The 27,178-nt window shown below is 51.7% G+C and overlaps 1 protein-coding gene and 1 long non-coding RNA gene across 4 annotated transcripts in view; one reads left to right on the top strand and one right to left on the bottom strand.

Moving 5' to 3' along the window:
* Positions 1 to 1,600: 1,600 nt before the first annotated feature.
* On the top strand, positions 1,601 to 26,262 carry LOC103669501. 2 transcript variants are annotated; one of them, XR_005834512.1, is made up of 4 exons: positions 1,601 to 3,013; positions 4,173 to 4,373; positions 5,108 to 5,274; positions 26,239 to 26,262. It is a non-coding gene; the product is annotated as an uncharacterized LOC103669501 (long non-coding RNA). The 2 variants fall into 2 exon arrangements; XR_570304.2 differs by lacking the exon at positions 26,239 to 26,262 and having other exon boundaries at positions 1,603 to 3,013; positions 5,108 to 5,802.
* The window catches only part of EFCC1 (EF-hand and coiled-coil domain containing 1), a 41,093-nt gene continuing 28,133 nt past the window's right edge, over positions 14,219 to 27,178 (bottom strand). The window contains exons 3-8 of one of the 2 annotated variants that reach the window (XM_040628390.1): positions 24,120 to 24,277; positions 21,992 to 22,133; positions 20,638 to 20,803; positions 18,662 to 18,802; positions 17,002 to 17,071; positions 14,219 to 16,152 (exon numbers count right to left, since the gene is read on the bottom strand). In XM_040628390.1, coding sequence (XP_040484324.1) covers positions 16,016 to 16,152; positions 17,002 to 17,071; positions 18,662 to 18,802; positions 20,638 to 20,803; positions 21,992 to 22,133; positions 24,120 to 24,277 — 814 coding nt within the window. In that variant the 3' untranslated portion in view covers positions 14,219 to 16,015. Of the gene's footprint in view, positions 16,153 to 17,001; positions 17,072 to 18,661; positions 18,803 to 20,637; positions 20,804 to 21,991; positions 22,137 to 24,119; positions 24,278 to 27,178 lie in introns of both variants that reach the window. The other variant, XM_040628389.1, reaches the window with a different exon arrangement.

The raw sequence follows: 27,178 nt of genomic DNA on the forward strand, positions 1-27,178 counted from the left end.
ACAACTAACCCCGATACAGTCAATCCTTCCTGCGGCCCCGAGTCCTATCTCAGTCATGTGTGTTCTCTCTTGGCTTCCAGTCCAGCTGCACCCACTTGCCCACCCATCTCCAACGCCAGCCCAGACCTGGGCATCCCGTACCTTCTGGACATCCCCTCTGAGCGTCCTACAGGGGGCTCATACCCACCATGGCCTAAACCTGGCTGTCTTTCCCCCAAAAGCCAGCCCCCCCCAGTGTTCTCCAGCTTAGGGAGGGTAGCTGCATCCACCCAGACACCCAGCCGGTAACGTGGGGCACCATTAGAAATGTCCTCTCTCCCCCACTGCCATATCCCAACAGCAGCCAAGTTGGCCAACTGCCTTCCGCATATCTGTGGACTTTGACCCCTTTGGGGGTGGTTCTCTGCTCACTCTATGTCCCATCCTCTGGCCCTGTCTTCCACCTCTCTTAAGCAATCCTCAACCCCCCTTCTCCTCTGACATCCTCCTTCACTTCGAGAACGGGAACCCAGCTGTGCTCCAGGACCCTGTCCTCTTGCCTCTTCTTGATGCTTCCTGTGATTTCTCTTCCTCACTCAAACCCCAGCTGTTTTGATACGCATGTTGTCTGCCAGGCCACCTGCTCCTGCCTGCTGCCCCCCCATCCTGGTCACTCCTCTTCCAGGTAACCCCCACTTGGAGCACAGGACTTTCTGTCCACCATGAACATTGTCCTCCCCCTCTGTAATTCCAGGATTCACGTGGATGACCCTTGGTCTCCCTGGCCTCACAGTCCACTGGCCTCTCCCCGAACTGTGCTCCTGCCCTGGGGCCCAACCCAGTTACTCACCCTCACAGTCCTCCCCCAGACTAGCCATCACCAGCAACAGTTCCTCCTTGAAGCCTTGATGCAAGCACCCCACCTCTTGACTACACCTCCCCATTCCAGCACAAGCCCTTGAGCATACCCACTCTAGTGCTTCTCCAACCTCATCAAGGTCTCCGGGCCAGTGGCCTTATCACTGTACTTTTATACTTTCAACATCATGGTCTCACAAGCTGACTCAGGGATGACCACTGTCCTTCAGTGTCCACTCTTCCTTCTCTCACACAAATAGAATTTTAGCAGGACAGATGGCCTTTAAGCTAAAGACTACATTTCCCAGCCTCCTTTGCCTTCAGATATAGCCATGTGACCAAGCATAGGCCAATGGGAAAAGAGGAAGAAGCGATCAGTTCCGCTTCCCCGTGGGCTGCAGGAGGCTGGAAAAGCCATCTTGGTTCTTGGGGTGTAGCCCTGACTTGAGGATGGCAGAGCAAAAAGATAGAAGGAGCCTGGGTCCCTGATGGTTCTGGAACTGCCATCCAGTTTAGGCATGCCTACCTGGATTTTTCCAGAGAAGGAGAGAGAGAGAAAGAGAGAGAGAAAATTTTATCTTGTTAAACAGAAACCTGTCTTTTCAGGTTTCTGTTACCCCAGCCCATGTGCCCTGAGGGCAATCCCACCATTTGCCTGTAGGGTAGGTGTGCGCCCGCACATTCTGCCTTCCCACCCCAGCACAAAGAAGTCCTGCTGCTATGAGGCTGGGTGGGCACAATTCCTAGGAATGCCTCCCAAGATCCTCCACCCTAATCCCCAGAATTGGTGAATCTGAGGAGACGTCACTGCTGGGATTGTGCTGTGTTTTGCGGCACAGTTGACCTTTGAAAAGGGCGGTTTTCCAGGAGGGCCTGATCTGGACGTGTGAGCCCTTAAGTGCAGAGAGCTTTCTGTGGCTGCTGGCAGAAGAGGAAGTGAGAGATGCCGCGGAAAGGGAAGTCGGAGAGATCTGGAGCGGGAGAATGGAACCTCTTTAGAAACAGAAAGGTGGATGGAAATGCAGACGGGCACACGAATGCTTCCGGAAGGCTTGACTTCAAACGGAACAAATGTTTCCCTTCCTCGTTCTTGAGCCTCCCCTCCCCTTCACTTGGTTTTCTGTAGAACCCTTTGGTCCAGGAACCCGATATGGATACGTAGTAAGGGGCCTCGGGTGGCCGGTGCGGCGCCAGGTGTCAGAGCACGTTGGAGACATGCCAAACGTAGCGGGCGAACGTGCGGGATTCCTACCAAAACCTCCCGGATCCTGCACGTTCCTTTAAAACCCCTCAGCCTTTTACCCCTGGCGGGCCTGCGGTTTGGAAGGCTTTTGCCGGCTGCAGCCTCCTTTGCCTGGCGAAGCGGTAAAACTGTCATTCCTCTTTATTCCCCAACTCTGTCTTCGTGTCACAGCTCGGCTCCAGAGCACAGAGGTCGGTTCTGGACAAGAAGGACTTGAAGAGCAAGCCGGAGCTGGATGCTGCCGACAGCTGCAAGGGGCCAGCAAGTGCATTCTTCCCCAGAGCCTCTGGGAAGGAACACGGCCCTGCCCGCACCACGATTTCAGCCTTGCGAGACCTTAAGCTGAGAACCCACACCCACGTTGTGCCCACACTTCTGCGCCTTGGAGAGCGTGAGATAAGGAATGAGTGTTGCTGTCAGCCTCTGAGTCTGCGGTCATTTCTTACGGCAGCGAGAGAAAGCCGGTGTGAAGGGCAAAGCCGGCGCCGGCGCTCTGCATTCTACCCCTTGTGGAAACGAACGAAAGGCAATCTTGCTGAGAACGGAGCGGGGAGGCCGGCAGGGGGAGCTCTCATGCCCCACCACTCGTGGCCAATTGACCCGATAGGAAGACGGGGACCCTGCACTTGGATGCTACTTTACTATCCCAGCAGGTGGAAGGAAGGTTTCTTCCCCGCCTCTCCTCCCGCCCTGCAACAGCCCAGCCAATGAGAGACCGTCACAACTCAGCCAATGAAAAGCCGCTACGCTTGAGCTCCCAGTTTACTCCAATGGACTTTTCGTTTCTAACAGCCCCTCCCAGCTCCCCTCCGCTTCCTCCGTAAAAGACCCTTCCTCTCCTTATTCTGTGCGCTTGGTTATGGTTTTGCGGTGCTTTGCTTGTCTCTGGTTGCAGTTCTCTGCTATTCCCGAATCAACCCGTTTGCTGGCAAGGTAACCGGTGGTTTTATTTCTAAGGCTAACATCTTTCACTTTCTCAAGGACGTTGCTCCCACGGCTACCCACTCTCCTGCATCATCGAATTTATCCTTTACTGGATCATTCCCATTAGATCACAAATGGCCTATAGTATTGTCCTTAAAAAAAAAACCAAACAAACCCTAATACCACATTTTCCTCCAGTTACCACTACTTTTCCTGCCTCCACCACAAAACTCCTCCAAAGATTTGGCTCTACCTGCTATTCAACTCATCAGTAATTCCTGCTGTCTCAGCCCCCAAAATATGCTCAGAACTGACCCGTTGTACGGCCGCTGCCCAGGTCTTCTCTTAGCTCCCTTGGCTTCCCGTTGCAACCAGAATGAATTCCTACCTCCTCCGTGTTTCATGAGGCCCTCTGTGGCTTGACCTCCACCTAGTTCTTGACCTTGCAATGCACTCTCCTCTTTGCTTGCTATCTACAGCCACACTGACCTTCTTTCTGTTCCTCAATCACTCCATTATCTTCCTGCCTCAGGGCCTTTGCACTTGCTAGTCCCTCTGCCTGGGGCACCCTTCCCCCAAACTCTGCCATGGCTTCCTCCTGACCATCATTCATGTCTCAGGTCAAGTGACCTCCTTCTTCCATAGCACTTGATAGGACCTAAGATTATCTTGTTTTTAAAATTTTGTGCATTTAAAAGCATTAAAAAAATTTTTTTTTAATTATTTATTTATTTGACAGAGAGAGACAGCCAGCGAAAGAGGGAACACAAGCAGGGGGAGTGGGAGAGGAAGTAGCAGGCTCCCAGCAGAGGAGCCCGATGTGGGGCTCGATCCCAGAACGCCAGGATCACGCTCTGAGCCGAAGGCAGACGCTTAACGACGGAGCCACCCAGGCGCCCCTAAAATTTTTATTTAAGTAATCTCTACACCCAACGTGGGGCTTGAAGTCACAATCCTGACACCCCAAAATCAAGAGTCACACGCTTCCCCGACTGAGCCAGCCAGGTGCCCCTAAATTTCTATGCGTTTCTTAAATGATTGTGCCACTGAAAGTGAACTTCAAGAGGACAGGGGCTCTGTTTTGTGAACTGCTGTTTATAACCACACCAATGCCTAGCACCTAGTCCACGTTCGTCAGTGTTGCTGACCATCTCTCCTCTGGTTCCAGCCAGTCCGTATCTCTCCAGGACTTTTATCTCCTGGATGCGTCTCTGCCTCTGGCTACAAAGGTTTGACCTTGACACGGGCCTGCTCAACATCTTCATGGCTCCTCGGTGTCTTCGGGATGAAATCCACGTCCTCGGCAGAGTTCTTCTTGGCCATCCAATCCAGGCTCCCCTGTCATCTCTTCCTGACCTGAAGCTTCATGGTAGGTCATCTTTGTTGCTACTCACCACCCACATGCTGGTTTCCCTCTCTGCACCTTTCTCTTTCTGCTACCCCCCCACTTTTTTCCTGTCACACTCCTTCCTTTAAGATTCACCCAGGGCATGACCTCTTCCCGGAAGCCCTCCCTGACCTGCTCCCGCAGAGTTAGTGGCTCTGCAGTTTGCCCGTCTGTCTGTCCAGGAGCCCAGCTGCTCTTCAGGGACCCCAGGCCCCGAGGCATAGTGGACGAGCGTCACAGAGTGAGGAACGGCTGAAGGTTGGCTGGGTCTCCGATTTCAGGTGGTACATAGGCCTCCGACATACATACTGAGACACACGAGGGACGGACTCACTCCTTTCCCATTCCCTGACCCGAAGGAGACAGCCTTGGTCTGGTCACGGTATTATAAAGGAAGCTGCTTAGAAACCCTTTACTTGGGGGAGGGGGGCCCAGGTCCTTCTTCTCACAGGAAGCCGAGGAGAGTAAGAAGTGGAAACTACTACCTAGCATTTTTAGCCTGTGTGCAACCAGGGGTAAATGGGTCACCCCTGCCCCAGCTGCTGGGGCCCCTTTGACCAGAAACTCTGCTGGCTGGTTTCTGCAGACACACATCTCTATCCATAAAGCTGTTCGGGGCCAGGCTGTGGAGCGGCCTGCCTGGCTTTGGACCCCGGTTTTGTTAACGTACTAACTCCATGATCTTGGGAAATAGTCTCTGCTTCTCTCTGCCTCAGGTTCCTCATCTGTAAAATGGAGGAATAAAAGAACCAGCCCCCTGCGAAGCCGTGAGGCTGAGTGAGTACGAGGCGCTCGAGACATGTTGCGTGGAGCCTGGAGCAGTCTGTGCGGGGTCAGCCAGCCACCGGCGAGGGTCTGCCTGGATGCTGTCAGGGTATAAGAGGTGGGCCTGGCACCCTTTGATCTGTCTGTGGTGTCGGAGGGATTTCTGTTTGGTTGAATGGATCCAACAGTCTAGCTTGGCACCCCTGACCACTGGGGCGTTGACCCATGACCCCTCAGGCTCAGCAAATGCATCTGGTCGGAAGTTAACAGGTCATTCTATTTTCTGTGAACTTGCTGTTACCGTCTCTGTAAGGCAGGTGGGACTGCTTTCTCAATTAAATTAGAGCATATCAGCTTTCCTTCCTAAAATCATTTACATAAATTTAAAAAGTGGGCTGATTCGAAGGAAAATATTGAGTTGGTAATAGCACACGTGGTGCACAGATATGGCAAATATCTATAAGGTGGGGCGTTCAATTGAGTTCAATCCCGGACTCGCCCACCTCGCGCTAGGGGGGATTTTGAAGCCTGTTTATTCCTCTATTCAATGAGTGCGCTCGCCACCTAGTGGCTAGAGTGTGAAATTACAGGATATTTGGGCAAGTGGGAGCAATTTCAGGTCAACAGAACGATTTTGTTGCCAGGTGAGAGAGGGTGTTAATTAGAAATTCCTACAAAAACACTTTTTTTCCCCCAGAAAAACATTCTTAACGAGTTTCAGACCATTTGAACAATCCCAAAGAAGCCTTTTTAGAAAAGAGGCCAAAGAAGAGTGATAGACGTGAAGGCTATTCACAAATACCCACCCAGTTCTCCTATTTTCCGTGAGATTCCTGTCCCACTCCCTGCCTCCTCCTTGCTTTTCCGCTCACCCGGAGCCAGCTTCGGGGCATGCAACCAGTGCAGCTGCAAGGGCTCCCCACCCAGAAAGGCCCCGCGATTGGGGCTTAATGCTCTGTGGCTGCTGTCATGAAATTCATAATTGTCTTAACTTTGAACTTGTTCAGCGGAACATGCCCCAGGGCCTTGGAGCCTGGCTGACACGGACTCCACTACCTGGCACCTCCCTGACTCTTGACTGCCTGCTCCCCTGCCTCGCTGGTCCCCCAGACCCCTCCTGCTGCCCTCCGGGCCAGGGTGTGTTATGCTGTCACTCAGGCAGCTCTGGGCCTGGGGGACCCTTGTCCTCCTTGCAGACTGCTGGTCTAGTGATTATTGCCAGGCCTCCAAAGGTACAGCCAAACACCCACCGCAAACACACCTGAATTATCCTGTGTTCTGATAAAGCCTGTTTTTTTAAATTAGGAAATCTATTTGTTATCTCTTGCTATATAACAAACCTTCCCTCAGACTGGCAGCTCGCAGCAATAACGTGTACCCCAGACTGGCAGCTCGCAGCAATAACGTGTATTCATTTATTAACCCGCACTTTCTGTGGGTCGAGAACTTGGGAGCGGCTTTCTGGATATTGCAGTTTGGATCTCAGCCTGGGCACGCTCGCTGGAAGACTTGACTAGGGCGGGGGGACATGCTTCTGAGGTGTGAGCTGGCTGTTGGCTGGAGGCCTCAGGTCCTTGCTGGCTACCGACAGGAGACTCGGATCTCCTGTCACACGGCCTTCTCCACAGGATGCTTGGGGGTCCTCGTGACATGGACAGCAAGGAGGGAGCCACGGGGCCTCGTCTCATGACCAAGTAGCAGAGGTCACACCATCAATTCTGGCTTGTTAACCTTGTCCTTGTTAAGTCTAGCTCGTGCTCAGAGGGAAGGGAGCCCGGCTTTGCATCTTCAAGGAAGACTATCGAAGACATTGGACATTTTAATAGGAAATGTTCAAATTCGAATAGTTGTAAGGCTGCTCTCAAGGAAGAGCTAAAGCTTTATTGAGAAGCATCTAGCAAGGATGAATTAGTCAATGGTAGCTCCCAGGAGCCTCAGTTGACAGGAAACTTCTGGGTCGGGCTTGTGATTGATGCTCAGGCCCAAATATCAGGGGAGAACCTGTTTGTGGTGAGGGCTTCTCAAGAACTGTGCATTCACTTTGCTTCTGACCAGAGAAAACCCCAGGTTTCCCATGATGGCAGCTCCCTGGGCTCCATGATTTAACCCCCTGGAGACATCACCCCAGCCTGCAGCTCAGCGAAGGGGGGCCCCGTCTTTTTGTGAGATTGTACCTTGACCGTGTTTTCCGTCAGTGGCCTCAGGCCCTGGTGCTCAGTACTGGTCCTCCTGCTTATCACGGGGACAGGCCGGGGCCTGGATCCGGGCTCTGCTGTTGAGCTGCGTGGCTGTGGACGAGGGCCCTCATCAGTCAGAGGTGGAGGTGAGAGGGAACGCTGCCCACCCTGGCCCCACCCGGCTTCTGTTGGTCACAGATGTTGATGCTGCCTTTGGTCCCTGACCCGGGCCTTTCTCCAGGGAAGTCCTGTGGTCCTCTCAGGACATCTCACCCTGAGGCAGTGGGCCAGGTTCCCCTGGGCTGGGAGTAGCAGGCCAACCTTGGGCCAGAGCACAGCATCGGGCGTGTGCTTAGGTCACGCCCAAGTTCAAGGTCTTGAAGTTGAGAAGGTCCCAGCCTCTCCCCACTGGGCAAAAGGAAGGCCGCCGAGGGGCAAGTCAGCACGGCTGAGGGGCCGGGAAGCACCGGACGCCAGGGCTGACTGCAAACACAGCTGAGAGACCTTCTGTGCCCCTTCTCCCTTTTCTTCTTTTTCAGTGGACTTAGTTTTTGAAGAGGAGTTAGGTTCACAGCAAAATTGAGCACCAAGGATAGAGTTCCCTCTGCTCCCTGTCCCTGCTCATATTCACAGCCTCCCCCACTATCGCCGTCCCAAACCCGCGTGGTGCATTTATAACAACCGAGGAGCCTGCGTGGACACATCGTCATCTTCCAAAGTCCACGGTTTACAAGGCGCACTGTTGGGGTGTATGGGTTTCGACAAGTATGCCTATTATTGGGGTCTCATATAGAGTAGTCTCTGCCCTAAATTCCCCTGGGTTCTACCCCGTCATCCCTCCCCCCTCCAACCTCTGGCCACCTGTGATCTCTTTACTCCGTGGTTTTGCCTGTTCCAGAATGCGATATAGCTGGACTCATACGGTATGCAGTCTTCTCAGATGGCCCCTTTCACTTAGTGATACACAGGGACGTTTCCTCCTTGTCTTTTGGGGGCTTGGCCGCCCATTTCCTTTCAGTGCCGAGTAATAGTCCGTTGTCTGGATCTGCCCCAGTTTATGTATCCATCCCCCACTGAAGGACATCGTGGCCGCTTCCAAGGCTTGGCGACTAGGAATAAAGCTGCGTCAACACCGTGTGCGGGTTGTTGTGTGGACGTACCTTTCAGCTCATTTGGAGTAAATACCAAGGAGCGTGACTGCTGGATTTGTGTGGGGAGAGTATGTTTAGTTTTTAAGAAAATGCCGCACTGCCCTCCAGAGTGGCCGCCCCGCTTGTGGCTCTCCCAGCCAGCGAAGTGGCACTCCCGTCGGCGAGGAACAAGAATTCCCGTTGCTCCGCATCCTCACCAGCATCCGACGCTGTCAGCCTTTCTGATTCTGGCCGTTCTAATAGGCGCGAGCGGCGCCCCCTTGTGTTGGCTTGCCCGTCCCCGGCGACAGCGGAGGGCGTCCCCAGCGACAGCGGACGGCGAGCATCTTCTCCCGCAGACCGTCTCTGTATCTTCTTTGGTGAGCTGTCTGTCCCGGGCCTCTGCCCATTGGAAGAAGAATGAGGTCGTTGATTCTCTTATTATTGAGTTTTAAGAGCTCTTTGTTCCGGATAACAGACCTTTATCAGATGTGTGTTTGGCAAATACTTTCTCCCAGTCTGTGGCTTCTCTTCTTGTTCTCTTGTCAATGTCTTTCTCAGAGCAGGACATTTTAATTTTAACAAATTCTAGGGTATCAGTTACTTCTTGGAAGATCATGGGTTTGGTGTATTTTAAAAGGTCATAAGATACGCAAGTTCACCTAGATTTTCTCCTGTGTTCTATTTCAGGAGTTCTGTAGGTTTGCCTTTTATATTTAGGTTTATGACTCACTTCAATTTTCGTGAAGGGTTAATTTTTGTGAACTGTGTAAGGTCTGTGTCTAAATTCTTTTTTTTTTTTTTTGCATGTGGACGTCCATCTGTCCCAGCACCATTTATTGAGAAGTCTGTCTTCGTCTTGTATTGCTTCTGCTCCTTTGTCAGAGCTCGATCAGTCGACTGTATTTGTGTGGGTCTGTTTCTGGGCTTTCTATTCTGTTCCACTGTTGTATTGGCCAGTGTCACACGTCTTGATTACTGTGGCTCTATGGTAAGAACTGACGTCGGGTAGTGTCAGTCCTCCAACGTTGTTGTTCTCTTTAATAGTACGTTGGCTGTTCTGGGTCTTTTGCCTCCCCGTATAAACTTTAGAATTGATTTGTCAGTATCCGCAGAGTAACTTGCTGGGAGTTGGATTGGGGCTGCCCTGAGGGGAGCGATCAGTGGGAAGAACTGACATCTTGCTAACACTGAGTCTTCCGGTCCACGAACGTGGAAGATGCCTCCGTTTATTTAGTTCTTTGATTTCTTCAAAACTCTGATAAGCGTTTTGTAATTCTCTTCACATAGATTTTGCACATAGTTTGTTAGATTTATAGCTAAGCGTTTCATTTTGGGGGATACTAACATAAATGGTGTGGAGTTTTTAATGTCAAATTCTACCCGCTTATTGCTGGTTCATAGGAAAGCAGTTGCCTTTCGTGTAGTGACCTTGTATCTTGCAGTCTTGCTATAATTGCTTATTCCTGGGTTTGTTTTTCTGGTTGTTTCTTTTGGATTTCTACTTACATGATCATGTCTTCTGTGCACAAAGACAGTTGTATTTCTTCCTTCCCATTCTGTGTACCTTTTGGCTTAGTTTGGGCTGCTGTAACAAGACACCATGGACTGGGCGGCTTAAGCGACAAACTTTATTTCTCACCGTTCTGGAGGCTTGATTAGTGTGCCAGCATGGCTGGGTTCTTGGTGGGGGCCCTCGTCCTGGTTTCAGATGGCCACTTTCTTGTTGTATCCTGGGCTGGCGGAGACCGAGAGAGGGGTGAAGCAGGCAGTCTCATGTCTAAGGGCACTAGTTATCACGAGAGCTCCACCCTCATGACCAAATTCCCTCCCAGAGGCCTCAGCTCTAGATACTATCCCACTGGGGATTAGGGTGTCAACATATGAACTTTGAGGGGTTACGAGTATTCAGTCCATAGCATCTCGTATTTCTTTTTCTTGTCTTTTGCCTTGGCTAGGACTTCCAACAAGATGCTGAAAAGGGGTGGAGAGGGGGGACATCCTTGCCTTGTTCCTGATCTTAGTGGGGAAGTATCTAGTTTCCTTCCGTGAAGTGTAATGTTGGCTCTAGATTTTCTGGAGATGTTATCAGGGTGAAGAGTTTCCCTGTGTGTAGTTTGTTGACAGGTTGTTACTATTGTTTTCTCATGAATAGGTGTTGGGTTTTGTCAGATGTTTTTTTCTGCAGTTATTGATATAATCATGTGATTTTTCTTCTTTAGCCTGTGGAGTGATGCATTACGTTAGTTAATTTTTGAATGTTGAGCTAGCCTTGCATACCTGGGATAAATCCCACTTGGTTGCGGTGTAGAATTCTTTTTCTATATTGTTGGATTCAATTTGTTAATTTTTTAAATGACTTTTGCATCGGTGTTCGTGATAGATACAGCTCCATAGTTTTCTTTTCTTATCATATCTTTGTCTAGTTTGGGTATTAGGGTAATGCTGGCCTCGGAATGAGTTAGGGAGTATTCCCTCTGTTTCTATCTTCTGGAAGAGATTGCAGAAAATTGGAAGAATTTCTTCCTTAAATGTTTGGTAGAATGTACCAGTGAACCCATCTGGGCCTGGTGCTTTCTCTTTGGGAAGGTTATTAATTATTGATTCCATTTCTTTAATAGATACAGGCCTATTCATATTTTTTCTTGTGCAAGTTTTGGCAGATGGTGTCTTGCAAGGAATTGATCCATTTCGTCTAGGCTAGCAGATTTGAAGACTTGGGTTATTCATAATACTCTTTTATTATCCATACAATGTTCATCTACAGTGATATGTCCTCATTCATTTCTGATATCGGCAGTGTGTCTTCTCCCTCCTTTTCTCAGTTAGCCTGGTGAGAGGCTTATTGAGTCAATTGATCTTCTCAGAGAACCAGCTTTTGGTTTCATTGTTTTTCTCTACTGTTTTCCTATTTCCAATTTCATTGATTTCTCCTCTACTTTTTAAAAATTATTTCTTTTCTTCTGCTTACTTTGGATTTAATTTGCTCTTCTTTTTCTAGTTTCCTAAGGTGGAAGCTTAGATTTTTTATTTTACATCTGCTTTTCCAAAATATGCATCCAATGCTATAAACTTCCCTTTAACCATTACATCCCACAAATTTTGGTAGATTATATTTTATTTTCATTTAGTTCAAAGTATTTTTTAAAAATAACTCCTTTACTGGGGCGCCTGGGTGGCACAGTGGTTAAGCGTCTGCCTTCGGCTCGGGGCGTGATCCCGGCGTTGTGGGATCGAGCCCCACATCAGGCTCCTCCGCTAGGAGGCTGCTTCTCCCTCTCCCACTCCCCCTGCTTGGGTTCCCTCTCTCGCTGGCTGTCTCTCTCTCTGTCGAATAAATAAATAAAATCTTAAAAAAAAAACTCCTTTACTTTTCTTAAAGATTTTATTTATTTATTTGACAGAGAGAGAGAGAGAGCACAAGCAGGGGGAGTGGCAAGCAGCGGGAGAGGGAGAAGCAGGCTCCCTGTTGAGCAAGGAGCCCCACGCAGGGCTCGATGCAGGGCTCGATCCCAGGACCCTAGGATCATGACCTGAGCCGAAGGCAGACACTTAACCAGCTGAGCCACCCAGGCGCCCCATAGTTCAAAGTATTTTTAAGTCTCTCTTAAGATTTATTTTTTCACCTCTGTGTTATTTAGGACTGTGTTGTTTAATCTCCATATATTCTGGGATTTTCTGCCTATTTCTGTTGATTGATTTCTAGTTTAATTCTATTATGGTTTGAGAGCATACAGAATATGTTGAAATTTGTGAGGTGTGTTTTATGACCCAGAATCTGGTCTATCCTGGTGAATATTCCGTGTGAGCTTGAGAAAAATGCACGTTTTGCAATTGCTGGATGAAGTCATCTATAGATGTCAATTAGATCCAGTTGGTTGAAGGTACTGCTGAGTTCAACTATGTCCTTACTGATTTTTTGCCTGCTGGATATGTCCGTTTCTGTTAGAGGGGAGTTAAAGTCTCCAAATATAATAGTGGATTCATCTGTTTCAACTCACAGTTCTACTGGATTTTGCCTTATATATTTTGACACTGTTGTTAGGTGCATACACATTAAGGATTGTTATATCTTCCTCAAGGATTGACCCTTTATCATTATGTAATGCCTCCCTTTGTCCCTCAGATTTTGTCCTTGCTCTGAAGTCTGCTCTGTCTGGAATTAATATAAACTCTGATAAAACCCCAATAGGTTAGGCTCTGGTAAAATAGTTTCTCTTAAGGGCAGGCCTTGGTAAGGAAAATAGAATGTTCTGGCATATTTCAAAATGGTTACTTCCCTTCCCACTGTGAGAAGCATGAGGGTTTTTTTCCCTCTGATTTTCCCTGTGAGGACCTGGTAGAACTTCAGAAGGTAAAACTCACAAAGGTGTGGGACCCCACCCCCCGTGACTGGGTCCCCCTGGGGCGTTTAACTCCCTATACTTGTCCACAGTGAGCCTCCACCAATTTGTTGATTACAGTTCAGCTTGTCCTATTCTGGTACTGGTTCCAGAGAAGGTGAGTTCTTCTTTGGCAAGTTGTAATTCTCTGCATTCACCAGTCTGTTTCCAATTTTGGGGATGGCTGTTTGTCCTGCAACCTCATTTCTCGTGGATCTAAGAGGAGTTGTTGAATTTTCAGCGTGTTCAGCTTTTTACTTGTCATTGGATGCACTGGTGACTTCCAAGCTCCTTACATGCTGGACTGGAAACTGGGCACATGGTTGCTCAGCCACAGACTACATCTCCCAGCTTCCCTTGCAGCTAGGCATGGCCGGTGGGTTATGAGTAGAAGCCTTGTGAGCCAGAGTGCCTTCCCTTCCCTTCCCCTCTCCTCCTTCCTGTGGGTTGGAAGGTAGATGCAATGCTGATGAATTGGCTTCCACTATGCAAGGGGGGACATAACTCTAGGGAATGGCAGAGCAACAATGTGGAAGGGACCTGGGTCGCTGGGTGACCGCACAGAGCAGAGCTGCTCTGCCAACCAGGACCACTTACCTCTGGACTCTTACAGCAGGGAAATAAAGTTTTATCTTATTTGACCCAGAGTATTTTGGGGTCTCTTTATCAAGGTAGTTTAGCCCGTACCATAACTAATCCAAACCCCAAACCCTTAGCGAGCCCAGAGTTTCCTAGCTAGAGATGGCTGGCTGTGGTAGAAAGTGTAAGAGATGTGGGCAGAAAACAGGCCCCTTTCCAGGCTTGCTGCTGATTTGCTGTGTGATGTTGGGTATTTCTATATCCAAATCCATCTCAACTTGCTTCCAATGAGATGAGGGGCATACAAGGGTGGTGATGAACCACTGATGGTTGGGCAGTCGGTAAGAGAAGATTTAGGGAAATCTTGAGGATGAAGCTTAGTGTAATTGTAACCTACAGGAGCCTTCTCTGCCTGTTTGCAGATTCCTCCAGGAATATCTCTTCTGGTCCCTCTTCTTTTTTATTAACATACAGTGAAGTTGACTTTTTTTGAGGTCTATGAATCTTTTTCTATTTTCATAAAAAATTTTTAAAAAAATTATTTTATTTGAGAGAGAGTGAGAGCGAGCAGGTGGGGAGGGGCACAGGGAGAGAGAGAATCTCAAGCAGACTCCCCGCTGACTGGTGGAGACCTATACGCGGCTCCATCCCATGACCCTGAAATCATGACCTGAGTCGAATTCAAGAGTCAGCCAACAAGCCACCCAGGCGCCCCATAGGTCTATGAATCTTTTTTTTTAAATTTATTTGAGCAAGAGTGAGTGAGAGAGAAAGCACAGAGGGAGAGGGAGAAGAAGACTCCCCACTGAGCAGGGAGCCTGATGCAGGGCTCGATCCCAGGACCCTGGGATCACGACCTGAACCAAAGGCAGACATTTAACCAACTGAGCCACCCAGGTGCCCCTCTATGAATCTTAACACGTGTAGATTCCCGTGACTGACACCATGGTCAGGATATGGAACAGCTGACCCTTCTTACTGGGCAGGGGCACAGGTGGGGCTCACCTGGGTCATGCAGTCATTAGCAGCACAGCTAAAGGAGGAGGGCCTGGTGGGCTCAGCCTGAGCTGAGAGGAGCAAGCTGGGGGCAGCCCTCTCTGCTCAGACTAGCCTCCTCAGTGCCCAGCCCTGCCCACTGGGCCATCTGACAGGACCAAAGGTGAGGTGGCCCTTCTGAAATGGCCACTGGCCTTGGTCTCTTATTCCCCTCCGAGAGGAACCATAGGGAAACTAAGCATGGGCCTGTGTCACTGTGCTTAGGAGCCTGCAGTGTCTCCCTGACGCCTCCTGCCCCCCATCCAAGCTGCTGAGTGTCTGAGGCCAGACAGGTCAGGAATGCCAGCCAGGCATCATCTGTCCCCAGTCCCTGCTGCCCTGCCCTGGAGTGCCCGCTGCTCCCAGGCTCCCCACTGGGTACCCCTTGATCCTCCTTCTCCCATGATCCCCTTCTGTGTCCCTGTAGCTCTGGCTCCAGGCTCCTAGTGCCCCCTTCCTCCTGCAGTCCTGCAGCTGCCTCTTCTTCACTCCCCTCCATCTACCCTCCATGAGGCAGCTCAGAATCCCCCAATGGCTCCCGATTGCCTGTGGGAGCAAGTCCCAGATCCTCGTCTGCCTTTGAGTCCCCCCCATGACCTGCTACTGTCCCTCTAGGCACCTGCCTCACCCCTACAGTTTCCCTCTGTGCGTCTGTCCTCCTTGGCTCAGATGAACCCCTCTTGGCTGGACTCTCACAAATATTTTACCTCGATTTGGCACTGATTTCACCCATATCGCACTATTTGCCAATGTATCTTTCTCTCCTGTGGGATGGTAAGGTAGATGAGACCAGGCACCTTGTCTTACTCCTTCCTGTGACCCCATGAAATCCAGTACCCACTATATGCTTGGGAAAGAGGTGTCCCAGGTACTGTACTAATGGGAGCCCTTTCTGGCACTACACTTTGCTCTTGCTGTTTCCTCACATTAAATACCCTTCCCTCCTCTCTCTGTCCATCTAAATCCTACCTCTCTTCTAGAGCTAGTTCAAGGGCAGCCTCCACCCAGAAGCCTGCAGTAATCACCCCTGCCTTGTGTCCCCCCAGCCCTCTGCCTGGTCTTCAGTACTTCTGGGGGTGTGGGAATTCCCCAGTGTGCCAGGTGTGGCCTGGAAGTTGATCACAGCAGTGAGAGGAAGGGGACAGTGCTGGGAGGGAAAAGACCCCAGGAACCCAGGGAAGGGATTCTGGGCTGGGCTGTGTGACAAACTGGGCAGGGGAGGCAACAGCAGGTGTGGGCTAATCCAGCAGCCCCAGGGCTTGAATGTGAACTGTGGCAGCAAGAATGCAGGGGCTGCGAGGGATCCTGGGAGGAACTCAAGGAAAGGATGTCTGCCAGGCTCTGTTGTGAGAGGCTCCGGGGTTGAGCCCAGTCTCAGAAGGAGTCAGGGTCTCCAAGGTTCTGAGCATGTGATGGTGGTCAGGCTAGCCATGGAAGTTCATCCGATGGTGGTCAGGCTGGTCATGGAAGCTGGTCTGGTGGTGGTCAGGCTGATCTGGAGGCTGGTCTGATGGAGGTCAGGCTGACCAAGGTGCCCACAGGCTGGGCCAGTGGCCTCAGCAGGAGATGAGGAGGGGGTTGGTGAGTGCAGGCGCTGTGGAGGCCAGTGCTGAGGGCTCTCTCCGCAGGAGCTCACAGCCAGCCAAAGCCTGGTGCAGGGCATCCAGGATGGCGGAGGGTCCGGATCTCCCCTCTGGAAGGAAAGGATGGACAGCGAGGGCAGTTCAGTTTGCTCACCGTGGCCCACATAGCCACTCTTCCTCCTTTCTGGGGCCTTCCCCAGTCCTGCCCAGTCCTGCCCAGCTGCCTCCCCCTCTTGTCTCTCTCCCACTGAGGACCCCAGAGAAGGGGACTCCTAGCACACAATTTCTGACCTCCCTGTCAATTCCAGGGACCATTCAGGGCACTAGACCTACCTGAGCCTTGCCCAGCAATGCCCTGTGAGGCCAGGGAGCAAAGGCTCATCACCAGTTGGTCGCCCCATTAGTGTGTGAGGCCCTTTGAGGAGAGAGCTTGGCCTGGCTCCTCTTGATTTCACCAGCCACAATCTGGCACTGATGAAATCCTGAACTTTGTCTAAACAATGGGGGCCATGGAGCGTAGTGCTTAAGGGACAGACCCAAGGCTTTGGGTACAGCTGGCACTTGGCCTTTCTCTGCTTCAGTCTCTCCATCTGTGGAATGGGTACAAGAACAGCACCTTCTCCAATGGGCTTTTGTCATGACTCAGGGAGTTGAGAGCACGTGAGGTCCCTCCGCAGAGCCTGGCCCACACTCAGCCCAGCGACTGAACTGACAGCAGGGAACCTTGCCTAGCTCCCGTGGGGGTTTGACCATGCTGGCTTCTGTTTAGTTCTTCTCCCTGGGACATCAAATAGCATTTTTAACTTTCTGAAGCCTGTTCCTGACTATGTACTTCATGGGTGGTCAGGGCAGTAATGACAGTGGCATTTCGCAAACAAGACACTCAGGACAGAGAGTGCTGGGTCAGGCAGCTCTCCAGACGCTTGTCCAGGCTCTGAAAGATGGGGGAGTTCTCCTACCATGTGTTGGGTCCTTGCAAGCATCCAGCGTGTTCAGCAAAATCTTCCCCAGGGCTCTTTTCGATATGTTCTTAAAAAGAAATGGAGACAGGGCTGGACTGCACTGTGGCTGCCATGTCCTTGTTCGGCAGGTGGGACTTGGTGGCCCCTAGAGGCTTCTGTAAGGCTCCTTGGGGGCACATGGAGTCACTACCCCCATCGCTTCCTAGGTCCCTACCCCTGGCCTGGCCACACTGCCTGATGGACTTCTCAAAGACTTGGTGTGTGGGGGGGGGGTAGTGCGCAGAGCAGTGGCCGTTCCATCAAAGATCACATATTTTTGGATTACCATTTATGTGCCAAAGTAGAAGTTGGCACTTTGGAAATAGCCATGAATAAGAGCATTTTAATGCATTAGCTCATTTAATCTTTGCAACAACTTACATTACTAGGCTCATTTTAACCAGTGAAGAAAAACAGTGCTGAGAAAGAATGGGAAATTTGCCTAAAGCCACCCAGCCAGGAGGTGGAAGAACCAGCTCTTACCCCCAGGTGGCACGGCCTGGAGCTGTGGTGGTGACCACCGCCTTCACTGTCTGCTGGCCTTGGCTGCCACTCAGCCATTCTCTTGGGCTGTGCTGCCCTGGCTGCAGACTTGGTAGTTCTGTGTCTGAGGCAGTCTGGTGCACAGGCAAGAGCCCACTTAAAACCCAGGCAACCTGGGTTCAAATCCTACTTCCACCTTATAGTGGCTGTAATCCCGAGGTAACTGTCTCTCAAAAAAAATTTTTTTAATGGTTTGCTGATGCTATTTAGGAACACAATTGATTTCTGTGTTCTGATACTTTATTATTTATCTTGCCAAGAAATTACAATAATTTTCCTCTGGAGTCTCTTGGGTATTCTGTGTACATGAGTATGATATATAATCACTGATAGCTTTGTGTTCCTGTCTAATCCTTACACCTTTTCTTTCTTTTTCTTGTCTTACTGCATTGGCTAGATCCTCTAAGTTGGCGTACAAACAGTGATGACATGCATGCTCGTCTTGATTCTGACTTTAGCAACATTCCTTCTAACATTTCACCAATAAGTGTGAGGTTTGTGAGAGGTAGTTTGGCTGAGACTCCTTATCTGGTAAAGGAAGGTCCTTACTGTTCTTAATTTGCTGAGGGGTTTTATGATAAAAGGAGACTGACTGATTTTTCTATACCTATTGAGATGAACATATGGTTTTTGTCCTTTAATCTGCAATGTGGTATATGATGTTAATAGGTTTTTTGATCTTGAATTATCTTTAAATTATCTTTAAATCCAACTTGGTCATGTTGCATTTCTTTAAACACTGCTGGATTTGGTTTGCTAATCTTATTTAATGTTTTGTGCCCATGTTTCAATGTGACATGAGCTTATAATTTTCCTTTCTTCTATTTATCTTTCTCTGGTTTTGAAATCCAAGTTATATCAGCTTTATAAAATGAATAATATCACCTTGGGCAGGGCAGAGAAGCATTCCCTTCTTTTTAATATAACTTCCCTGAGCCTCCTTTTCTGCCTCTTTAAAGTGGGGGTGACACCTGCCTAACGTGAGGAGAGCTCCGAGCCAGATGCCTGACACAGGCCAGTGCTCCCTCCGGAGGGAGAGCTCCTCCCCTTGCCCTGGGCGTGCCCGTGCGCCTACCAGGGCCCGGAGCCTCTGCAGGAGCTGCAGCACGTCTACCAGCTTCTCCTCCAGCAGGGACAGCCGCACGCGCTCTGTCTCCACCATCTGCAGCTCCAGCCTCAGGTGCTCGTTCTCTTCCACCTTCTGCTGCAGCTCCGCCTGCGGGGACCAACGGGGACTCAGCACCCACCCTGCTGCCCTCTGCCCAGCACTCACTGGGCCACTGCCAGGCAGGGCCCATGACTTGCCTTGACCCTTTCATGGAGGTCATCTCATCTGACCTTCCCCCCCACCAGCCTGCCAGGTGACTGGGCAGATAAAATCACCCATCTTCCCAGTGGTGGCACCAAGGCCCAGAGAGGCTGCGTGTCTGGCCTAAGGCCACACAGTGAGTTGCGTTAATGTAAGGATATGCATATTTTGTTTTCTATTTGAGGACTCCATTTTCCCTTCTCTATCCATCTGCTTTCTTTTCTTTTTGATATATTTTTTTTGGTTGCAAGCCACAGAAACCTATCTGGGTAGTTAAACAGAAAGAGAATTCACTGGCAGGCTCTGGGTCATTCCCAGAACAGGCTGGCAGCTGGAGAAGCTCAGGGATGGGGCAGCAATGGGGGTTGAGATGGTAGGACAGTCTCAAGCCTCTTGTCCAGAGGTCAGAGCTGAGAAGGACACTCTGCAGCCACTCTCTCACTTCCCTCAAGAAGGAGAGCCCCAGGCGGGGGCCCGATTGGGCCAGTGCGAATCATGGCCCACTCTTGGCCAGGGGAGCCCTGAGACCATGGGTCCTAACAGGATACCCACTAGGGGGCAGATGCCAGGCAGTCACAAAGCATCAAATGGCTACCTGCCTTCTAAAGCAGGGATGTGAGGCAGTCCCTATTTTTGGCACCGATGGAGGGGAAGAGAAGTAGGTGGAGGTGTGGCACCCTTGGACACTCTGGGTCCACTCTGGGCTTTGGGCAGGACAGAGGGCGGTGCCGGCGCCCACTGCAGATGGGACTGGGAGGTGGGCTTGGGGACACCACTCATGTGCCTCAGTAACTCTGCTAACCCCTCGCTTCCTTGGAATTTACTTAGAAAAGAGGTGGTGGCCATGCCCTTTGGAAGCACATTAGACCACAGATACGTCAAAAACAGTATGGATTTAGAATTTCAGGTATATCAATATAAAACGATCTTAGATCAAAACCAGTGTGCAGAAGCAAAGCGGGCTAGGGCTCAGCGACATGGTAACTCTCAACGGCACTCCGTGCTCGATTACTGTGGAATGCAGTAGAGACAGGAGAGAAACATGCTACGCGCTCTTACTGAAATGGAGACACCCTGCTAGTGGTGTTGTCTGCCAGCTCCCTCCCATGCCCTCAGTAACTTTCCTGGGGAGAGAAGTGTCCCTCCTCCCCCTCATTTGACTTTGCTGGAGCTGCTAATCCCTGACCCCTGCCTGCCTACCACAGAGATTGGCCCGGGGACAGGCACATGACCAAGGCTGGGCCAGTTGGAGTTCTCCCCTGAGATTTAATATATTGGGCTCTTATCCCCCTGGGCGTTCTTAGGTGGGCCAGTGGGAGCCTAGAGCTGTCCGTGGTCCTGCCTTTCTTTCACCACCACATGGAGGAAGCCCTTGTGAAGTAGGGCGAAGTAGGCCAGCACCCGGAGAAACATAGCAGGTAGAGGCCAGTGGGACAATCTCGTCCGAGTACTGGATCCAGCTGTTCCTGAAGCTCACCTCCCCGGCTGTTCTTCTGAAGCTGTTCTTGCCGGCTCCGTATTCTAATAAATACCTGTTTTGTACTCAAGCTAATCTGAGATAATTCCGTTAACTTGCAACCAAAATATTCTTCATTAAATCTAAAAGCAAGTCGCCTCTCCTCTCTGAGTCTTGGTTTGCTCATCTGTGAACAGCGCCCAGGACTCGGCTGACATGCGTCAGGGTTTTTCCAGCTATGAGCCTCTAGCATTGGTCCAGACCTCGACCTCTGGGCTCAGCTGACCTCCTCCCCAGGTGTCCCCAGGGCCTTCCCACGGCAGCCCTGGGGCCCCAGCTGCTCCACCAGCATGGCGATGCGGGCCTCCGACTGTCCCACGGTGCAGGCGTGGTCACCACTGCCACAGTGGCCGAAGTAAGTCATGAGCTTCTTGGCTGTCTGGTCATCACACCTGCAGCAAAGGAGAGCACCAGCACTGCGGAGCGGCTCTGTGGAGTCTGCTCCAGCCTCAGAAGGTGGGGGTTGCCACCAAGTCTGTCTCCTGAAAGCCAAGCCAGGCCATGGCAGGCCCTGCTCAGTACCCCCCATGACTTCCTGTCCTACTCAGAGGAAAAGCCAAAGGCCCCACCCAGTCTGCCCCGTGATCTCTCTGACCTCCCTGCCATTCGTTTTCACTCACGTGCTCCAGCCTCAGTAGACCTTCACTGCCCCTCCAACATGCCTCAGGGCCTTTGTACCTGCTGTTCCCTCTTCCTGGAGTGCTCTCCCCTCGTGCTCACATGGCACCTCCTTAGAGCGGCCTCCCCAGCATCTCCCTGCACCCCCCTCTGTCCCTTCCCTGCTTCACCTTTCTTTCTCACACTTGTCACCACTCACTGGAATAGGGGCTCTGGGGGGTGGGGTGCTGTCTTGCTTATTGCTGTTCTCTCAATGCCTCCAGGTTTGCCTGGCACATAGTAGGTGCTTAATAAATGCTTGTTGTTGACTTAAGGGTCAGTGAGAACAATAACCCGGGAAAACTGTCAGCACTGTACCATTTAATGAAGGTCAGTGCTGCCTCTTGACGGTGAACCTACGGGGATCGGGCACCTGTTGGTCGTTTTATCGCCTCGCTAGCAAGTCCTCACAACACCTCTGCCAGACCAGTGTTACTGGCCCATCTTAGAGACGGGAAGGCTGAGGCTCAGAGACGTCAGGCAACTTGTCTGAGGTACCCCAGGCGTCTGGGTCTTTCTCCCCTCCAGGGTGGTCATGAGAATTAAATAAGCCAGGGGGTCAGCTGGAGGAGGGAGTGTAAGCGCTCTTTCTTGTCGGAGCAACTGGGTAAGGAAGGTTCTGGTATGTCCTGGAGTCACACTAGAGCTTTGGGCTGTCTTGGGATAATGGCCAGGGGAGTGGGAGGAAACCAGTGCGAACTAAAGCCCCAGCTGCTCCACCAGCATGGCGATGCTCACCTCCCTTCATCCCTGCACATGCTGGGGGGCGTCTTCTCACTTCCCTCCTGTGGACTAGAGGCCAGAGTGTCAGGGGAGCTGGGGGGACCTGGCCTGGACTTGAATCAGGTCCCCAAGGTCAAGCTCTCTGAAGGGGCCTGGACCTCCAGCGCCGATCCTGGACGCCCCCCACCCGGCCCACATACCCACTCCCGCAGCCGGAGAGGCGCGCCAGCAGCGTCTTGACCTCTGCCAGTGACCTCTGCTCTTCCTGCCACTTCTCCTCAGCCTCTTCTTCTTCGTCGGAGGCAGCCTGGCCCTCCACTGAGCGGAACAGCTGCCCGTCCGCTGCTGGAGAAGCACGGGATAGGTACCAGGGCCAAAGGGAGGGAAACCGGAGGCCCTCCCCAGCGGCCAGTGCGGGTGGGTCACGCAGGGGGGACAGGCTCCGGCACCATCAGCCCCTTTTCCACATGGCCGCTCTCCCACCCACCCCATCCCTGCAAGGTGAGGCCACCGAGGCTGGTGGGGCCCCTCCCAAGTGCCAGGCCCAGGAGCCCCTCCCTGGGGTTTTACGCAGGGACCCTGGGAGCAAGAAGTCCTTTCCCTTCTCTACTTTGTAAGATGACACAACCAGCCAGGGCCTGCCTGTGCCCTCAGGGGTGCGCATTATTTCCATTTTAGGATACGACAGTCCCAGGCAGGGGAGCCATGGGGCTGGGGTCGGGGCTCTGCAGGGCATGGGCACCAGGTTGAACAGATTTCCAGCTCTCAGGGAGCTGCATGCCTCTACCATTTGAGGGGTTGTAAGGGAAGAGTTGTCACGTGTGTGACTCTGTGTGACCCCCAGTGTGGCCGTGTCTGGTTGGGGTGCTCCAGTCTGGTTGCACATCGGAAACCCCAGGGTCTGTCGTGGCCTCCGGTGTCTGGCCGTGCGGCGTCAGGCTCTGTGTCCGGGTGGAGGGGGGGCAGCCCCTGACCGTCTCTTCAGGGGAAGCCCTTCCCTCTCCTCCCCACTCCACCCCAGCCCAGGGGACACACGAGTCCAGCCTGGCCAGGCAGAGCGCACGCTGCCCGGCCACGTGACTAGTCCAGCCAAGGCAAGGGACCCAGCATGAGCCAAGGAGAACCAGGCCAACATCTGATTCAAACTTCCAGAGAAGAGAAATGCCACTGTTCCTCTGACCTGGGAGTTGGACGGTGTGGGTCTGCAGCTCGTGGGGGCTGTCTGGTCAGTCTGGGGGAGCTCCTTCTGCACAAGGCAGCAAGAGATGAGGTTCCACGCCACATGGGCTGTGCCTGAAGCCTACTTGGACTTTTTAATTAATTCGAGCCAGTCTGACAGCGACAATGGCCTGACCCTCGCTGACAGATGGTGTCTGCGCAGCAAAGCTGTGTCCTCCCGCCCCCAGCAGAGGGAGAGGAGAACCATAAGCAGCAGCGCTGGGCCTGGGCCTCTGTATTTTTAAAAGGCTCCTGGGTGATCCTGGCCACCTGGCAGGTTTGGGGACCACTGACTCGGGTCTCCTGACTTGGGACACCCGTCTCTCCAGCCTGACTGTCCCGGCTGGGTGAGCTCAGGGCCCTTCTGTTTTGTTTCAATAGAAACTGCCCCGGACCAAACAGAACCAGGGTGGAGGGGACTGGTCCATGACTTTTTGGTTGTGTGAATTGTATCCCCAATATTGACAATTTGTTTTTCGTCCTGGCAATTTCCTGATGCTGTGTGTGTGCGCTCACACGCGTGTGTGTATGTGTGTACGTACATGTATGTGTGTGGTATCATTGCCGTCACGGTCATCAACACCGTCCTGGTGCCCCAGGGGTTCTGAAGAGGAACAGGAAGGATGGCGCCCAGCAGCCCCTCCACGCCTGCCCATGACTGAGCCCGGGGAGCACCGGGCACCCTCTCAGCCAGTGTCGCTCCTCTTTGCACCTGATGGTTCCACACCCACCGGGCCCAGGTTCTTAAGACGATGGGCCTCTTTGTAGTCTCCTTGAGGGGTGACCAACCAGCCCCTGCTTACACACCTCTGATGATGGGGCACTCACACCCCCTCAGTTCCCTGAGCACCTCCCTTCCCTGCATGGGACTGAAAGGGGACACATTTTTCCCACACTGAGCTGGAACCTGCGCCTAGGAACCGCCCTCTCCCACCGGTGTGTGTGCTCCCCAGCCTGTGGACTCGGGCGCCCAGCCTCAGCACACAGGGAGAGTGGGGTTCTGTGTGGAGGCTGGATGGCAGCATTGGTGCGGACAGCCGTGGGAACAGGGCTGGGCACAGCCGACCAGTTGTGAGCCTGGCAGCAAACCTGAGTGTGGCAGGGACAAACCTTCGTCCGGGGGTCTGCTCCCGGAACTGCTGTCTGACGGCCAGGCGCCCTCTGGAGGGCCGTCTGGGCTTCTGGTGCCACTGTCCGCAGGGTCTTCACTGTTGGCTTCTGGCTCCGGGCTGGCTGGTGACGAGATTGGGAGCTGAGTGCCCTCCGACCTGTGGGCAGGGGAGAAGACACAGGTGTTGAGAGGGAGGAGGGGGCTCGGCTGGGTTTCTGCAGGAGAGGGTGGGATGTGGGCCCATGCTCTTCCACTGCTTACTCTGCACGGGTAAGCTGTGTCTGATGGGCCTGAAGAAGATGCTGGATTGTCTCTGAGGTTGACCCTACTGACTCCCTACGTGGCGGCCAGCATGTTAGAGCCAGCCTTCCATGACAGACACTCACTCTCTCAGCACCTCTTGCAGCGAGGGCACAGGCTGTAACCCAATTTTAGCCAGTGAGACTAAAGGCAAAATCTTCTGAGAAGCCTCTGGAATGGACTTGTATCCCTTATAATAAGAAGATCAGGAAAGCAAATGCCCTTCCTTCCTGCCTTTGGACGTTGTCATGCGGCTATGATGTTGGAAGCTATGGCAGCCATCTTAAGACCATGAGGAAATGGGGGAGAGAATTACAGAGTAGTTAAACAGGAGCCCCGCCATCTTTCAGCTGCTGAGGTAACTAGTCCTGGCGTTACCCACCACTGGACTTCTTATTACGGGTGAGATTTTTTTTAAAAGTCTTCATTGTTTCAGTTACTTTTAATTGCATTAAAATTGAAAGTATCTCTTCTCTTTGGGCTTTGGAGAACCTACTTCACCCTCATCAATCAATTTCCTGGATAGTCTAGGGTCCTCGCTTCTTGAATATTCATTTTCCTTGTCACTGCAGTTACAAAGTCGAGGAAAAAATGAAAACGAATCTATCATAACATGAAAATATTCACTATTGAAAACTAGTCCTTCCCACCTTCCTCATTTTACACCAACATCTGTCTCTCATCTCTTCAGAATCTGTCATTCCTTATCTCTCTCTGACTATCAGACGTAACAACCCAGGACAAAGGGTCTGTAAAACGGAACTGCGCATCTTGGAAAAGGAGAGGCTTTGGGATGTCAGCGAAGGGGATCCTGGGGAACCGTGGGCATCACAGCAGGACCGCTGACTGTGGGGATGTGGCGGAGTTGGACCAGTCTACAGCGGAATAAGACAAAATCCACAGGATTAGGAAGGGCCAGGAGCACCAAAAGAGGACTTGGAGGACTAGGAAAAGCCTTAGAGAAAGTAACAAATATCTCAAATATTTTTGCAGAAGAGACCCTCCTCACGATTAAGCTGCAAAAATAAGCAAACGTGAAGTTAAGGACGCACCATTGTATTTTCACACAGTTTTGTTGGAAAAACGATTCCAAAAGGGACATAATCAACCCAGAAACAGTCTAAGGATAAGTGCACGGTGACGCAGCCACGAAGATTACTTTAAAAATGAGTGAAAAATGAAAATGACACTTGCCATGTGATCCGGCAGACTGCCTCTGGGTACACACCCCAAAGATGTGAGAGCAGAGACTCAAGCAGGTGTTCACACCCATGTCCACAGCAGGACTCACGACAGCCAAAAGGTAGAAACACGCAAGTGTCCACTGATGGATGAATGGATGAAGTGTGGTCTCTACAAACAATGGAATAGTATCCAGCCTTAAAAAGGGAGAAAATTCTGACAGATGCTACAATATGGATGAACCCTGAGGACATTATGCTCAGTGACATAAGCCCGTCACAAAAGGATAAACACTCTGTGAGGTCCCTAGAGCAGTCCAATCCCTGGAGACAGTAGGACGGTGGCTGCCAGGGGGCTGGGGGGAGGGGGAGGGGAGCTGGTGTTTAATGTGGACAAAGTTTCCATTTGGGAAGATGAGAAGCTTCGGTGGATGGGTGGTGGGGATGGTTGCACGACAGTGTGAATGTGCTTAATGCCACTGAACTGCGCCCTAAAACATGGCTAAAATGGTAAATTTTATGTTATGTATAAATTTTACAATTAAAAAAAAGAACGAGTAGTTGAAAACATCACCTGGTTTTATTAACAGAAGAGTACAATACGCTCACTTCCTTACATTTTGGTTTTATTTTTCAGGTTGAAGCCTCAGTGAAATCTGACACAGGTCACTCTCTTTCGTCCCATTTTATGCAGATGCCTTTCAGTGGATTTCCCAAGACCAAATGTTACTGGAAAAGAAGGACCCTCTGCTCCGTTCACATTGTCGCTACTTGGAGTCACCGGCCAGTCTTCACCCGCACAGACCACTGTAAAAGCAGAAGCCGTACACCAAGGGTGAACCGGGGTCCTTGGTTCCAACCCAGCCTTGCCAACGAGCGACTGAGAGTGGGACTTGGGCCCCGTTTTGCAGGTGGGCCACTGGAGCCGATGACCTCTGAGGGCCTCCCGTCTCTGCTTGGGGTCTCAGGGTCAGGCCTGAGTATCCCGAGGAGCCAGCTTGGCCAGGAGCAGCGTTGGCTGCGTGCGTGTCAGGGAAACCACAGCAGCTGTTCCAGAGTGACTGGGACACGGGGACGAGGCACTGCAGAGAGTTCTAGCAGGTGTGGGCACCCAGGGTTGGTCAGGTGGATTCAATGTCCCAAAGAGCCGAACAAAAGGGGATCTGCGGGGCTGCACTTGAGGCCTGGGGTGGGGGTAGGGGCGGGGGCATCGGCCACCCAGGTACCTCACCTGCTCCCCCACCTCTACCACAAGCAGCCCAGCTGTTCAGAGGAGGACGGGGCACATGGCTCCTCCCCACGCTAATTAGCATGATCCCGCCCCGGCCACTGCGATTGACCCAGGCCTGCACACAGAGCCAATGCCACGCAAAGAACTGTCTGCTGGGTTTTTTCGCGCGGACCCGCTTGCTGCCTGCCTGGTGAGATGTGAGGATGAGGTGGGGAGCTGTGACAGCCATGGGTGACTCCCAGGGGATGGCCGAGAGATGCAGGAGGCTACAGATAGAGCCTAAAGATGACAATAGAAACGAGGTCCTTGATAACATTATTCGAGTTGCTGGATCAGGCTCTGCCTG

The sequence above is a fragment of the Ursus maritimus genome, unplaced genomic scaffold (genome assembly GCF_017311325.1).
Source record: "Ursus maritimus isolate PB19 unplaced genomic scaffold, ASM1731132v1 scaffold_14, whole genome shotgun sequence".
NCBI lineage: Eukaryota > Metazoa > Chordata > Mammalia > Carnivora > Ursidae > Ursus > Ursus maritimus.